The sequence below is a fragment of the Stegostoma tigrinum genome, chromosome 1 (assembly GCF_030684315.1).
Source record: "Stegostoma tigrinum isolate sSteTig4 chromosome 1, sSteTig4.hap1, whole genome shotgun sequence".
Taxonomy (NCBI): Eukaryota; Metazoa; Chordata; class Chondrichthyes; order Orectolobiformes; family Stegostomatidae; genus Stegostoma; species Stegostoma tigrinum.
Genome location: NC_081354.1, coordinates 14,416,073 through 14,431,449, shown reverse-complemented (window position 1 = coordinate 14,431,449; position 15,377 = coordinate 14,416,073). Strand labels below are relative to the sequence as shown.

The following is a 15,377-nucleotide window of genomic DNA, read 5'->3' as shown; positions in this document are numbered from 1 at the left end:
AGGGAATTTCAAAGAAAACTTGTATTTTTTTTGCACAAGTGCACAAATACTGTAGAGACACAATGCAGCTAAGCTTCTTGGATGGGCGTCATTAATGATCTCTCTAGAATAGGGACCTCCTGGTTCCCCCTCCACCCTAAAACTTAGCTCACAGGATTACTTTTTTTTAAAATCAGAAACTTCTGACACTTTACTGTGTAGGAGTCACTAGACTTTTCAGCGAGTCACATCGAAACAAGTGTCAGTTGCAAAAACAAGTGGCATCTCCTGCCAAAAGCATTTAGCTATGGAGGAGGCTGGGGCAAAGAATACATCCAGTGAATGTCAAGACCTCCCTCAGCTGAAGATAAGCAGGCGGACCTCTCGGCGCCATCACAGTGGGGTTCAAGATCCTGCCTTTAATTCTCACAATCACTAGCAATATTCACTGGGCAGAGGCCCTTGACCAACTTATCACCACTCTTCCTCAGCCGACCCTGCCTACCTGTGATAGACTAGACACCGAGTAGCAGAGACCCCAGCCATCCTCGCTTGCCGAAGATCATATTTACCCACTGAACCGACATGGAGGAACAAGCAGCTTACTCAAGAAGAATCCCTGGAGTGACCTGGAGTGCAGAACTTTCCAAAGCATGGCTATCGGTCTCCCACTGGGGCCACAAGCTGAAATTTTACCATCGTGAATTTGGAGGCACAAAAGGTTGCCGTGAAGCACAGCTGTGAGTACCCTCTAAATTCTCGATTTATTAAAAAGAAGTGGAGCAGTCCAACCAACAGACCAGAGAGAACCAATTCTTGATTGAAAAAGTCCAGTGAGAAAGCTCTGATGGGAGAACCCAGCATTTGAGTAACACCCTGGTGTCTCAGCTCTCTGCCCACCACCACTGCCACTGCAACAGGGCTGTGTTTTACCAGCCAATCCTCCACATCAATGCTCTCACGGCTTAGATGGACAACCCCTAGAGTCCGGGGTCACAGCAACTTTTAAACTGGGAGGCATCATGGGGGGGAAAAAACAACAGGAGGAAAAACATTTGAGAAGGACTTTTACTCATGCTTTACCTTGTGGTACTCCACCAAGTCCGCTAGCATGGCATGCTGCAACTGGTCCACCCCAAAGAAGGTGTAGGAGTCTTTCGAAGAGTCAATCAGGAAGTGCTTGAACCCATCGCTGCTTCGGTAAGACAGGCAATAACCGATTATACGCTCACTGACTCGGATTAAAAATGCACCAGCTCCCTTTTTTCCCAGAAGCTCCTCAGTCTCCTGCCTGGTGATAACTCCTGCAAATAAATCCCACAATCAGCGAAAACACGTCAGCAATACCTCGGGTACTTTAGCCTTAGGGACACTGATTCATGGCAGAAATAGAAAAAAGGGATCGATTTCAAAGCACATTAAAAAAAAGTTTATTACTGCTACAGGAATAGAAACATAGGTGGGACAAATGACGATCAGTGAGTCAGGTTAAGGCAACGGTTTCAAAAAAAAAGAAAAAAGGAAATTTAAAATCGATTTGGAGAAACAATTTCCAGTGTTAGGAAGGCCTATAACCAGATGACAAAGTTTTAAGAGGTCATATTAGGAAAATTTCATTTGTGCAGTTTATTTATGCAGCAAGCTATAAATATTTTCCATTCGAAAGGTTCGGCGATATTGCTACATGCCTCCAGAGCAAGTGGAACTTAAACCTGGGCCTGCTGGCCGAGAGGTAGGGGTGCTACCACTGCTCCACAAGATCCCAGTGAATTGTAGTCCAGCAATGCACAGCCCAAAAAGATGTGCATCAGAATCTGCCTTTCAAAAGGAATTAGATAAATACTTGATAAGGAATAACATGCAGAGCGACAAGGAAAGAGCAGGGAAGTGGAAATAATTGGAGTGTTTCTTCAAAAGAGCCAGTAAAGCCACGATGGGCTGAATGGCACACACTTGGATTTAAGTGGAACTCATTCTCTTCAGAACAGAGGATAATGTGAAAGTTATTAAGCTGATACTGAAATGTTTTCCCACCCCGCCCTCATGGTGGTAAAATGTGATTCAAATAATAATTTGAAAAACTTAAGAAAATAAGCACGTTAAGTAGAATTATTCCAACCAAAAAATATTAAGATGGTTGCTGGATAAGTTACTATGGAAAGCTCATGAAGAAAGTAGCAACTGTGGGGAAAAAAAAAGGAAAGAGAGAAACAGACAGAGAAATAAAGCCAACTTCTAACTCCATCCCACTGAAAGAACCAACCGTGAACTAAACATGGCATCTGATGCCAAAACCGGATATGCTAGTTGAGCTATCTTACAGAAGTGCGTGTAGGGGTTGAGATGGCAGGGGAGTAAGGATAACTGCCAGGACAGGAAATAGGATAGAAACACAAAACAGTAATAGATGCCACAGTTAAATTATACCAAACTATTTAACCAACAGCTTACCATGAAACCAGGGTGCTATGACGTCACTGTCCCTCTCATAACCTGCTCTGAGTGGGATCTGTTGCTCTCTGAACCATCTGATGATTCTCTCATGGCTGTTTTCACTTGATTTCTGGGTTTGTGCATCTCTTCTGTGGCAGTAATAGGAAAAATAAACACTGCTGTTAATTCTGAGATAATGGGAACTGCAGATGCTGGAGAATCCAAGATAATAAAATGTGAGGCTGGATGAACACAGCAGGCCAAGCAGCATCTCAGGAGCACAAAAGCTGACGTTTCGGGCCTAGACCCTTCATCCTGCTGTTAATTCTGTTGTGACTAAACTTCGAAAGCATTTCATTGAGGTTTCATAAGGCCCTGTGTGAATTTGTCTTTCCTCCTCTCATTTTTTGATACACTTTATGATACAATTGATGTTTTGACTTGGAGCTTTTCCAATGGCCAGGATTGCAAGGAATGTACACCAATAACAGGTAATTCCACCGAACTGACATTCTTTTCATCTACAACGGCAGGGCATTTTCAATCATTGTTCTCAGATTTAACAAAGTTTCAGTTCGCAGTTTGTATGTATCAAAGGGGTGCTGGCATCATGGTCAGGGTGCTGGACTCCTAACCTGGAGCCTCATGCTCTACTGTTCCGGTAACGTAAGTTCAAGTCTCAGCTAAGCAGATGGCAAAATTTGAATCGAATAGAAATATAGAAGGCAAAACTGGTCTAAAAGGTGACTGTGTTGTTTTAAAAAAAACCCAGATTCACTAATGTCAATTAGAGAAGGAAATTAATCCAATGCAGTCTGTAAAGGTGTTGGAATACCTTCAGGTGAGGGTGCGTTGGGAAGGGAATTCCAGTATTTCAATCCAGTGATAGCGAAGGAATGGCAATATAGTTCCTGACAGGCTCACCGATAGGCAAGAAATTTAACCCGTCTAGCATAATCCCATGGAGGCATTGTCCCTTTTCCCAAGGATTTTGTAAATATTATCAATGTCTTAAGAATACAGCTTCACTTTCTATTTACTTTTAAAACACAAATCAAGTTCAACAGAGATTTTTCACAATTTTCTGATAAAGAAATTGCACAATACACTGTACTGTGTTCCATTGCAAAAGGACAATGAGGTTTCTGTTGCAATTGACAGGGGTACTCTTCCATATATCAGCAATCAAACTCAATCTAAGGAGCAGAGGTCGCAGAATCGCTGCCTGAGAACAGGTCAAGAACTTGAGCAGTCAGAATTCCCCATTCCTCGAGCTCACTTAGTAAATTTAGGATGGAAATTTCAACACTCCCTCCCCTCCCCACTTTAGAGGCTTATTTCCTAGAGTAAAAAAAAGCAGAACGCTATTTTAAAAAGTTCACAGTCTTACGCTGGTTTGAGCAGTAGAACACTCATAGAACACCCCACCCCTTGTCCAACAAAATGAAAGAAATAAATAAAAATCAGGGATGCTCTTTGTACTTTATGTACAGATAAAGCTTTGGCCAAATGGCTGTCCTGATGCATTGCAGCAATTCAGGGAAAACGTGTCCTAAAGCCCTCCAAATGTGAGGCATCCACAAGCCAAAACAGGGCTATGAAGTTTGAGGGCTTAACTGCTTACTTCATATTTTGCCATTTCTCCTATTGCTCCCTGACACACATCTGTACTGTTTGCTGGAAATTGGTGATTATTCATTGGCCTTTCTGAGATGTTCAAACATACCTAAACACGCACTGCATTCCTTTCCACTGAACACACGGCTGCTTATCTTTACTCACCAAGCAAACAGCCCTGGAGTGCAAACACTCAGTGTACGGCCCCCGCCAACCTGTTCACGAGTGCAAAAGCAACACTTAGGCTTTTTCTGGGCACAAGGCCTTCAAAAGGTGTCCACAAATAGATTAAGCTTTGTTTGGAAAGCTGATGATGTGAAATAGCCACCAGGGCCCCCTTTTTGACAATGAAAATGTGTCTGATATGGCTGGCTATATTTGCATGTACACACACAGCAGCCCAAAGTCACTCTGGCATGTTTTCAATTGTCCAACTTTGGGGAGGGGCAGTTTGGTTAAGGTGCAGAAGCAAGTCTCTCAGCTATTCACCTAAAGAGAACATTGTTGGGTGGGGGGGGAAGAGGGGTGGCGGCGCACAAATCTCAGTGGATGATTTTAACCTAATTCACCAAGCAGGTACAGCCCCATCCATCCCAAAATCCTAAATCATTCACCCATGCTTTGGATATGGATTCAGTTTAAGGTCTGGTCCATAGGTCTCTCCATTGCAACTCAAATTCCACCACCTCCAAACTCCCAGGTTCTCTTTACTTGCAGAAATTTTAACTGGTTTTGTAGAGACTGAACCTGCACTGTACAGGTGTAATTTTAAAATCTCAGCCTAGTTTTTAAAATCATAGCTTGGGGCCAGGTTGGGCATTTCCTTTGATCTCCTCCAGTTGCACCTCCCACTGATTATTTTGGGCATACTGAAAATTGCATAATCACTCCACTAGCAACCTTCCCTTCAGTTGCACGAGCTCTCAAATCCTCAGATTCCCTTCCTAAACCATTCATTTTCCTTTCCTACTCTAAGAAAAGGTACTCCTTTAAAAAAAGTACATCCTTGTGACCAAATTTTTGGTCACCGAATGTCATTCTGCTCACCTCAGTCCTAACCTTGATTCGAAAACAGCTCTGTGATGTGGATTAAGATGTTTCAGTAATGTTACTGTGTAATCTGCTATGCTTACGTAAGTTTCTGTTGACTCCTAAGAATTCGTGATCAAGAATGGTTCAGTTATACTGCTGTATGTTACAGTCACCCTGCCAAGAGGAAGTGATCACCACTGACCTTGACCTACCCATACTAGGCATTCACAAAAAAGTTTTTGTATTGTGACTATTTTAACAGCACTTTTGGGGGGGAAAAAAAGCCAAAAGTTATTGGACCAACAGACACATTCCTGCTTCTACTTCGCTGAATCACCACAGGATTAAAGATTTTGTATGAAGATGAACCCACCACATCCTTCTAAATATTACCAGTATTGCACAAATTAAACATCCTACCAATTCAGTTGGGAACAGCATAGAATGTGTGTATCAAAAGAGTCATTTGTGATCAATATTTGCTACAAATCAAACTCCATTGTTTTGCAAGCCGCTCACCTCACATTGCACTCCTTTCGATTGACTGCATTTTTACGTAGGGGGACGGGAGGCCTCACTGGAGGCTGAGTATTTTGGAAATTCTGCGTCATTGCAGACACTTTTCCCCTCTCAATCGCCTTCAGAGAATGGCGTTTGTAGTCAGCCCGTGCCTGCTTCGCTATTGACCTCCGCCTTTCATCAGCTGCCTTGGATTTCCTTACTGCCAAAGAAAGTGCATTAAAAACGAGGCTGGATTAGGATGGTTCGCATTGAACTCTGAAGATCTGTTGCTGTAAACGCAATCATATTTTCTGATTTTTGTTTAAATATCAATGAAACTCTTTCCACATGACAAAAAAAATACACTGGTACATGTGAACCGTTGAATATCAAGAGTTATGGTATGCCAAGATCAAACCGCTAGCAACCAGAAGTCCTACACCATAATCAAATTTTTTAAAATAACTGGGTACATAATTTAACCCTTCATTACTTTTAACAGAAAAATTTGAGAATACTTAACTGTGTGTGGACTTTGCATTTTTTTTTTTAAAAAAGCTGAAAATGCAATGGATCTGCTCAAGTCCTTTTCTCCTCAAAATTCCAGATTTAATTCAAAGCAAGAATAGAGAATTGTGGTTTGGCTATCCCTTTTTTTTTGAAAAACTCAGCAGATCTGGCAGCATCTGTGCAGAATCATAGTTAACATGTCAAGTCCAGTATGACACACTTTCAGAATCAGTTCTGTTCTGAAGGGTCATGCTGGACTTGACATTAACTCCTTCTCTCTCCAGAGAGGACGCCAGGCTTCACATAGCAAGAACTGTGGTGCTCGAGTCAGAGTCAATATAGTGTGGAGCTGGAGGAACCCAGCAGGTCAGGCAGCAGAGGAGCAGGAAAGTCAACGTTTCAGGCATGGACCCTTCATCAGGACTCACCTTGATGATGCCAGACCTACTGAGTTTCTCCAGCTTTTCTGTGCTAGTTTCAGATTTCCAGAATCCACAGTATTTTGCTTTGATCCAAATGCACACTCACAGGTTACGTCCTGGCTGTTTTGTAGATACAGCCACTTAAGTGCAAAGTGAACTCAAATGACCAAGTCTTGATTTAGATATTTAAAGGCAGTTCCTATAGTTCAAAACACATTTGCTAATGCCCTGTGCATGTCACAAAATGTTTTAGAGCTAATGAAGTAAATTGAAAAATATATCTATTTGTACATGAGGACCCATAGACAAAAACCAGCAAGTAGCAGATGTTTCAGTGCGGTTGGTTGAAGAATAAATATTGGGTAGTCCAAGGTCCTGTTCTTCTTTGAATAATTCCCTAAAACCACCCAAAGTAGCAAACAAAGCCTCAGTTTTCATGTCTCATCTGAAATATGGCACCTCTGACACTGCAACACTCCATCAGTACTATAATGAACCTAGACAATGTACTGAATGCTTTGGAATGGGGGTTCAACTTAGGACTGGCGCTCCAAAGGGAAGTGCATTAACTTTAATTGTGGACTGAATTAGAATCAAGACTTTCCAACATAGGACTAGGGAAAGAGCTGGTGTACTTTTTGAAAAGTTAACAATACCCATCATACTTTGTTAAAGTAGTGGTGAAAGATGCCTGCTGACATCCAGCTCTGGACATCAGAGTACAAAGAGAGGTGAACTAGCTACAGGTTGCTAATTGGTTTGCAGAGCTGTGACCAGCTGTGGATGTCAAAGGTCATTTGCCTGGTAACTCTGGCTCCTGGATAGCTGAACAGCTTGTGGGCGTGCACAAGACTGGCAGAAGCCTTTGGACTGTGGAAAAGGAAGAAGGTGTCTCTCCTCTTCACAAGTAAAAATACCTAAAACCTTAAAAAAGTCAGTTCATTTTCTCCATCAATTATTGCACGTTGTTGCATTTTGGCAGTTAAGTCAAAAGAAACTAATGCAACCCAGTTGCCCTGCATCTCCTAGGAAGAAATTAAAGAACCTGATTGGAAACTGAGGAGCAAATATGTAGTGAGATCTCAGATATATGCAAAATTAATAAGCTGTAATTATAGGGGATTTTGATTTTCCAAACAATAACCAGGCCTGCCATAGTGTTAAAGGTTTGGAAGGTGAGAAATTTGTTAAATGTGTTCAAGAAAATTTTCTAATCCAAAATGTAGAAGTTCCTATTACAGAAGGAACAAAACATGACCTTCTCTTGGGAAATAAGGCAGGGCAAGTAACTGAAGTGTTAGCAAGGGAACACTTTGGGATTAGCGATGATAATTCTCCCAGTGCTAAAAAGAGAGATGTGAAGGGATAAGCCTTCCATAAAAGACAAAGTTCTCAATTGGAGGAAGGAAAATTTTAAATTATATGAGACAAGAACTTTCAAAAGTCGAATGGAATAGGCTGTTCGCAGGTAAAGGGATGAGTGAGTTGCTTTCAAAACAAGGGTTGAGAGGCATTCTGTTCCTGTTAGAGTGAAAGTTCTGTTAAGACTAGGGAATAATGGATGAATAAAGGTATTGAGCTTCCAGTCAAGAATTAAAAAGAAAAATCAGACATTAGATATCGACAAATGGGATCAAGTGAATCTCTTGAAGAGAATAAAGAGTATAGCAGCATTCTCAAGATGAAATCAGGAAGCCAAAGAGGAGATAAGAGATAACATTATCTGCCAAGGCTAAGGATAATCGAGAGATTCTACAAACGGGCAGCACGGTGGCTCACTGGTTACCACTGCTGCCTCACAGCGCCAGGAACCCAGGTTCGATTCCACCCTGGGTAACTGCGTGTGTGGAGCTTGCACATTCTCCCTGTGTTTGCGTGGGTTTCCTCCGGGTCTTCTGGTTTCCTCCCACAGTCCAAAGATGTGCAGGTTAGGTGGATTAGACATGGGAAATGCCAGGTTACAGGGAAAGGGTAGGGGAATGGGTCTGGGTGGGATGTTCTTTGGAGGGGGCAGTGTGAACTTGTTGGGCTGAGTGGCCTGTTTGTTTCCACACTGTAAGGATTCTATGATGCAACTTAAGAGAAACCAGAGTGACAGCCATTAAAGATCAAAGTCGTCCTTGTGTTGAACCTCACGAGACGGGAGAGATATTAAATGAATATTTTGTGTCATTTCTTTTTACTATGGAAAAAGAAATGGAGGCGAGAGAGCTTAGAAAATAAATATTGATGTTTTGTAAACAGCTCACATTGGAGAAGGGGAAACGCTGAAAGTCTTCGAAAACATCAAGATGGATAAATCTCTGGGACCCGATCAAGGTATCCTGGATGTTGTGGGAAATTAGGGAGGAAATTGTGGGGCCCCAAACAGAAATATTTGATTTTATCAATACCCAGAAGTGAGGTGTTGGAGGACAGGAGGATGGCTGACATTATGTCTTTTGTTAAGAAAGGCTGTAAGGAGAAGCCAAGGAAGTATGGACGTGAATGCCTGACGCTGGTGGTGGGTAGGTTCTTGGAGGATTCTGAAAGACAGGATTTACATGTATTTGGAGGGGCAAGGAATGATTAAGGATAGTCAGCACGGTTTTATGCAAAAGAAATTGGGTCTCAAGCTTGATTGAGTTTTTTGAGGAATAACCAAAAAGGTTTTTGAGAGCAGAACAGTAGACACTGTTTACTTGAACTTTAGTAAAACCTTTGATAGAAATATGCATGGTAGACCAATTAGCAAAGTTGGATCACTTAGGATTCAGGATGAGCTGGACATTTGGGTACAAAATTGGCTTGAAGGCAGGAGACAGAGGGTGTGGTAGAGGGTTGTGATTCGACTGGAGGCCTGTGACCAGTGGTTGGGGGGTGGTGGGGAAATGCAGAAATCAGTACTGGGTCCTCATTTGTCATTTATATAAATGATTTTGATGAAAATACAGGAGGCATGGTTAGTAAGTTTGCAGAGGACATCAAAATTGGTGGTATAGTGAACAGCGATGAAGGTCGTCTAGGATTACGAAGAGATCTTGATCAATGAGTGGCAGGTAAAGTTTAATTTGGATAAATGCGAGATATTGTAATTTGGTGAAACAAATGTGGGCAGAACTCATAATTAATGGTAGGATCTTGGGTAGTGTTGTTGGACAGAGAGGCCCAAGGGTTCAGTTACACACTTTGAAATTTGTATCACATGGTAGTTAAAGCAGCATTTAGCAGCTTGCCTTCATTGCTCAGACCTTGGAGTATAGAAGTTGGGACATCATGTAGACATTGTACAGGACATTAGTGAGACCTCTTCTGGAGTTGTGTATGCAGTTCTGGTCATCCTACCAAAAGAAAGTTACTAAACTGGAGAGGGTGCAGAAAATATTTGTTAAGGTGTTGCTAGGAATGGTGGGTTTGAGTTATAAACATAGGTGGAGAGTTTTCTCACTTGAACATAGGAGGTTGAGGGTGACCTCGTAGAGGTTTATCACATCACAAGGGGTACAGATAAGGTAAATGACAAGGGTCCTTTTCCTAGGGTTGGGGAGTTCAAAACTAGGGGGCATATTTTTAAGGTAAGAGAAGAAAGATTAAAAAAAAAAGGACATGAGGAGCAACTTCTTTCAATGCAGAGAGTGATTAGCAAATAGAATGAATTGCCAGAGGAAGTGGGGTTGCAGGTACAGTTACAACATTTAAAAGACATTTGAAGAAGTACATGACTAGGAAAGGTTGAGGGATATGAGCCAAACACAAACAAGTGGGTCAAGTTTAGTTTAGGAACAGGGACTAGTTAGATTGAAGGGTCTGTTTTCGTACAGCCAGTTATGCAGCATGGAAAGATGGAGAGGACTAAAAGAGAAACAGAAATTGAAGGAAAAACTCAGCAGGTCTGGCAGCATCTGTGGGAAGGTAGCACTGTTAATGTTTCAAATCTGGTGACTCTTCATCAGAAGTGTTAGTAGCTAGGAACAGCTCATTACCAACAGTTCCAATGAAGAGTCTGCTGACTCTTCAACTCTGCCTTCTTCCCACAGATGCTGCCAGACCTGCTGAGCTTTTCCGGCCATTTCTCTTTCAGATCTCCAGCATCCACAATTGTTGGTCTTACGATTAGAGAACTGAAAAACTTGAGGAAACAAAAAGGAACATTCCATCAAATGCTGAAGATTGGTTGTATTGAACCATTTCCTTAGTATTTCCCCTCTTCAGCCATAATGCTAAATTTCGTTTTTGTCTGTATATCCATATCCAGAGGGGAGGAGGGTTAAGAGGAGGATGAGAGTTTTAACTAGTAGAGAGTGTTACATTTGTAGGTATAGTTGTTTACCAGCTGCTACAATCGGTTTATAACAAATTGTAGCTCTTGTTACGTACACATAGCCTGTATATCATTCCAACAGGCAAATTAGGTATTTTGCATACTTTGAAAAACGTTCTTAGCTTTTGCAACAACTCCAGGAATAATGGGGCTTGATTTCCAGTGTGCTGTCCAAGCAAGTCATGGGCGCTTTGGGAAACAAAAAATACAATCTGCTCGAGAGTGATGCACTTCCTGTTGCACTCAGCCTCGAGTATTTGAGTGGCAGTGGTGGAAGAGAAGATTGACCGAACATAATTCACATCTTTAAAAATACGCATATGTGCGAGGAGATTCAGGAACGGTCAGTAAATAAAGTAACCATGGCAACAAGTTAGGAACAGAGCAAGTATCAAGGCTTTGCTACTACTAATTTGGTTAACCTTTCATAATTAGAGTGCAACAAGGACATTTTACATTCTGGTTTTCAAAACGTTTCCGTGAGCCATCAACGACAAGTCCCACTTCACTGCAGCATGTTGAAAAGATAGCAGGCAAATCCCCGGTTTGGTTTCTACCCCACCACAAAAGGACAAGATTTGACAAGTTTTGTGAAACTGAAACAAAAACATTTTCTTGGTTTCAAGAAGTTACTCAATTCTATTCCTGCTCTGAAATTGGATATCACGGGGAGGTAAAACAAAAGTTGTTTCTCCCTATTTTACAACTGTTTTTAAACAGGAAATGTTCCATTCACTGCAAGAGATCAGGGAGGGTGTTATAAAAGATTCTGCCTTTTCAGATAAGGAATTTCCATTTAATGAATGGACGTAGTAATGGCCACACAGTCTTTTAACAAGCATCTAGAAAATAGCACTGATCTATAAAATCATGAGGAGCATAGATAGGGTGAATAGCCAACTTTCTCGCCACAGGATAGAGGAGTCCAAAACCAGAGGTTTAAGGTGATGGGGGGGAAAATGTTTAAAAGGCACCTAAGAGGCAACTTTTTCACGCAGAGGGTGGTGCATGTATGGAATGAGCTGCCAGAGGAAGCGATAGAGACTGGTACAATTACAACATTTAAAAGGCATCAGGATGGGTACATAAATAGGAAGGGTTGAGGGGGATAATGGGCCAAATGCTGGTAAATGGGACTATTAATTTAGGAAACCTGATCAGAATGGACAGGTTGGACTGAAGGGTCTGTTTCTGCACTGTACAACTCTATGATTCTATGAGATGCCACAGTAAGCGAAACTACGCTGGCCAAAAAGAAGAATTTTGCTATTTTGTACATAATGCTCACAGATCAAGAACGCGTGAACAGGATACTTGGCCATTAAGTTTTCCCACATTACATTTCTGAATTTTGACTGCTGTTGCCAAGTGTTTTGGAATATCCTTAAAATGCAAAAGGTGCTAAACAAATTAAAGAGTTCTTTCTCACACTAACTCTTCTAGGTTGTAGCCTGTACATTTTGGCTTAGGAAAACTATTTAACTTATCCAATTAAAGGAACTTTCTGCATGATCTCATCCCCACTAACATGCAAACAAGAAAAATCAATTCTTTTGAATCTCCGGTCTCACTGTAAATAAGAAACAACTTCCTACAAAGTTGGACATATTTGACCGTTACAAAACGCATTCTGTTCAAAAGTGGAGAGTTTTAGAAAACTAAGATTTCTTTTCCCCTGCAGAACCCTAAGAATTCAATGAATTTGTATGCTCAGGATCATTCAAAACTGCTTCTGGGTCTTAACTCACAATGGATCCACCATTGCTCGTGAGCTTGCTGATGTACAGTGGCTCCTGATTGAGCAAAACGTCCACTTTAAAATTCTCACTTTTTTGGTTCAAATCCATTCATCCCCTCCCCATCTCTAATATGTTCCAGCTTCCCAACCTCAAGACAGTGCTCCAGATCTGGCCACTTTCGCATTCCCAATTGTAGCGTGACCCACTACATCATTATGGTTTCCCCCATGCCACACAACGGTCCAATGAAGAGCCTTGGGACCTGTTGTTATATAATGATGATAAATCAATTTGCTGCAGTAGTAAGAAGAACATAAAATAAATTCAAACTCCGTCATAATGGACAAGATAGATTAGGACTCCATCTTTCTTGAGTCTGACCATTGCCGATCTTCAGACAAGGTTCAAGAGCTGCATTGTTCCACAGCTGAAAGTTGGATCAGTCATTGAGTGTTTGCATCATCTTGATCACACGCAAAGTTACAATCATTGCCTTACGATTAGTCAATTTTATCTTGTGCGGTAAGTGCACCAAGCAGCAGTACATTGCTGTGTAAATTTAAAGTTTCCTATGCTAAACGTTGATCCGGGACAAACACCTGATGCCTTTCTGTGCACACACCAACAGGATTTGTCTGTAGAGCCAAGGTTTCGCTAAAAGGGAGGCAAAGTCAGATTGGGAGACAGTGAGAGAACAGGGGCTTCCTATCTAATGTTACAATTCAAGCCTGAAAGTTTAATGGGATTCTTTGAATCAGTAGCAGGATACAAGTTTAACATTCTTTCTACAAAGCTGATGAATACCGTGCAGACTTCATGCCCAGTCTTAGAGGGAATTTCAAGCACTTTCCTTCATGAAAATACCAAACACAGTGCCAAGAGCTGGCCACTGCTGGGAGGCCCAACCCATGAAGAGGAGGCATTTGGTGAGAATGCAAGTTGCAGGACTTTAGTTAGAAAAATACAAATTCAATACATGTCTCAGTGACCATAGAACACAGATCTCAGAATGGTGTTCACAGATAATGGGCACTGCAGATGCTGGAGAATCCGAGATAACAAAGTGTGGAGCTGGATGAACACAGCAGGCCAAGCAGCTTCTCAGGAGCACAAAGCTGACGTTTCGGGCCTAGTCCCCTCATCAGAAAAGGGGCATGGGGAGAGGGTTCTGAAATAAATAGGGAGAGAGGGGGAGGCAGAACGAAGATGGATAGAGGAGAAGATAGGTGGAGAGGTGAGTATAGGTGGGGAGGTAGGGAGGGGATAGGTTAGTCAGGGGAGGACGGACAGGTCAAGGGGGCAGGATGAGGTTAGTAGGTCGGAAAGGGAGGTGCAGATTGAGGTGGGAGGAGGGGATAAGTGAGAGGGAGAACAGGTTAGGGAGGTGGGGACGAACTGGGCTGGTTTTGGGATGCAGTGGTGGGGGGGGAGATTTTGTAGTTTGTGAAATCGACATTGATACCATTGGGCTGCAGGCTTCCCAAATGAAATAGGAGTTGCTGTTCCTGCAACCTTTGGGTGGCATCATTGTTGCACTGCAGGAGGCCCATGATGGACATGTCATCTAAAGAATGGGAGGGGGAGTGGAAATGGTTTGCGACTGGGAGGTGCAGTTGTTTATTGCGAACCGAGCGGAGGTGTTCTGCAAAGCAGTCCCCAAGCCTCCGCTTGGTTTCCCCAATGTAGAGGAAGCCACACTGGGTACAGTGGATGCAGTATACCACATTGGTGGATGTGCAGGTGAACATCTGCCTGATGTGGAAAGTCATCTTGGGGCCTGGGATGGGGGTGAGGGAGGAGGTGTGGGGGCAGGTGTAGCACTTCCTGCGGTTGCAGGGGAAGGTGCTGGGTGTGGTGGGGTTGGAGGGGAGTGTGGAGCGGACAAGGGAGTTGTGGAGAGAGTGGTCTCTCCAGAAGGTAGAGAAGGGTGGGGATGGAAAAATGTCTTTGGTGGGGAGGTTGAACTGTAGATGGTGGAAGTGTCAGAGCATGATGCGTTGTATTTGGAGGTTGGTGGGGTGGTATGAGAGGACTAGGGGGATTCTCTTAATGCTGATGGTACTGTCACATCAGAAACAAAACTCAAAATAACTCAAGCAGGATTAGCTACCAGACAAATAATATCTTCACAGATAAGTTATTAACATTTGAATCAGGATCAATGCTCTGGATATACTCAATTATATAGTCGTTGCCAACAGAACACCACATTCCCATCTGTGGAGAAGGAACACAAAGTCCCTATTGCTACATAAGAAACCACCATTCACATTGTTTGGCATTTTCATCTCTGACCAAACACAAGGGAAAATATATCAACACCATTTGTATGCTCAAATAAGCCTTCAACCAGTTAAACAGGCCCTGGTTGGACACAGCAACAATAATGACACAAAAAAAGACTATACAATTAACTTCTTTAAAACGTCACCGCAAAGGGGAGGTCAGAAAGACAAACAGGATGCATTGCTGGCCCTTTTAAGGTTTGTACTGAGTTTCTGAACTCTGCATGCTCCTTCTCCATGGAAAGGAGTATGGACAGAACCATGGAAACTGTATCAGACTCTGTTACAACAGCCCCTCCACAGCCCACTGCCTGCACCAGTCAGACCCACCAGGAAACCCTCCAAATATGCCCATCTCATAATTCACGGGATATCCAATGATCAGGCACATGGGGCAGACGCACAACCAAAATTTAAAAGCAGCACCATAGAAAACAAAACAGGGGCTACAAATGAAAACTATCCAAACACAAATGGCTCCTTCCAGGCCGCAAAGCACAATCTGCAACCTGGTACCTTTTCTAATTGGAGACCTCGTGAACTTCAGGTGAATTCCTAC

At 42.4% G+C, this 15,377-nt stretch overlaps 1 protein-coding gene across 8 annotated transcripts in view; it reads right to left on the bottom strand.

Moving 5' to 3' along the window:
• Positions 1-15,377, bottom strand: part of sh2d4a (SH2 domain containing 4A) — a 45,012-nt gene that overhangs the window by 2,252 nt on the left and 27,383 nt on the right. For all 8 annotated transcript variants that reach the window (XM_048543343.2, XM_059653439.1, XM_048543332.2 and 5 more), the window contains 3 exons: positions 5,581-5,782; positions 2,431-2,561; positions 1,063-1,283 (listed from right to left, as the gene is read on the bottom strand). In XM_048543343.2, the coding sequence (XP_048399300.1) occupies positions 1,063-1,283; positions 2,431-2,561; positions 5,581-5,782 (554 nt within the window). The remainder of the gene's footprint in view (positions 1-1,062; positions 1,284-2,430; positions 2,562-5,580; positions 5,783-15,377) is intronic.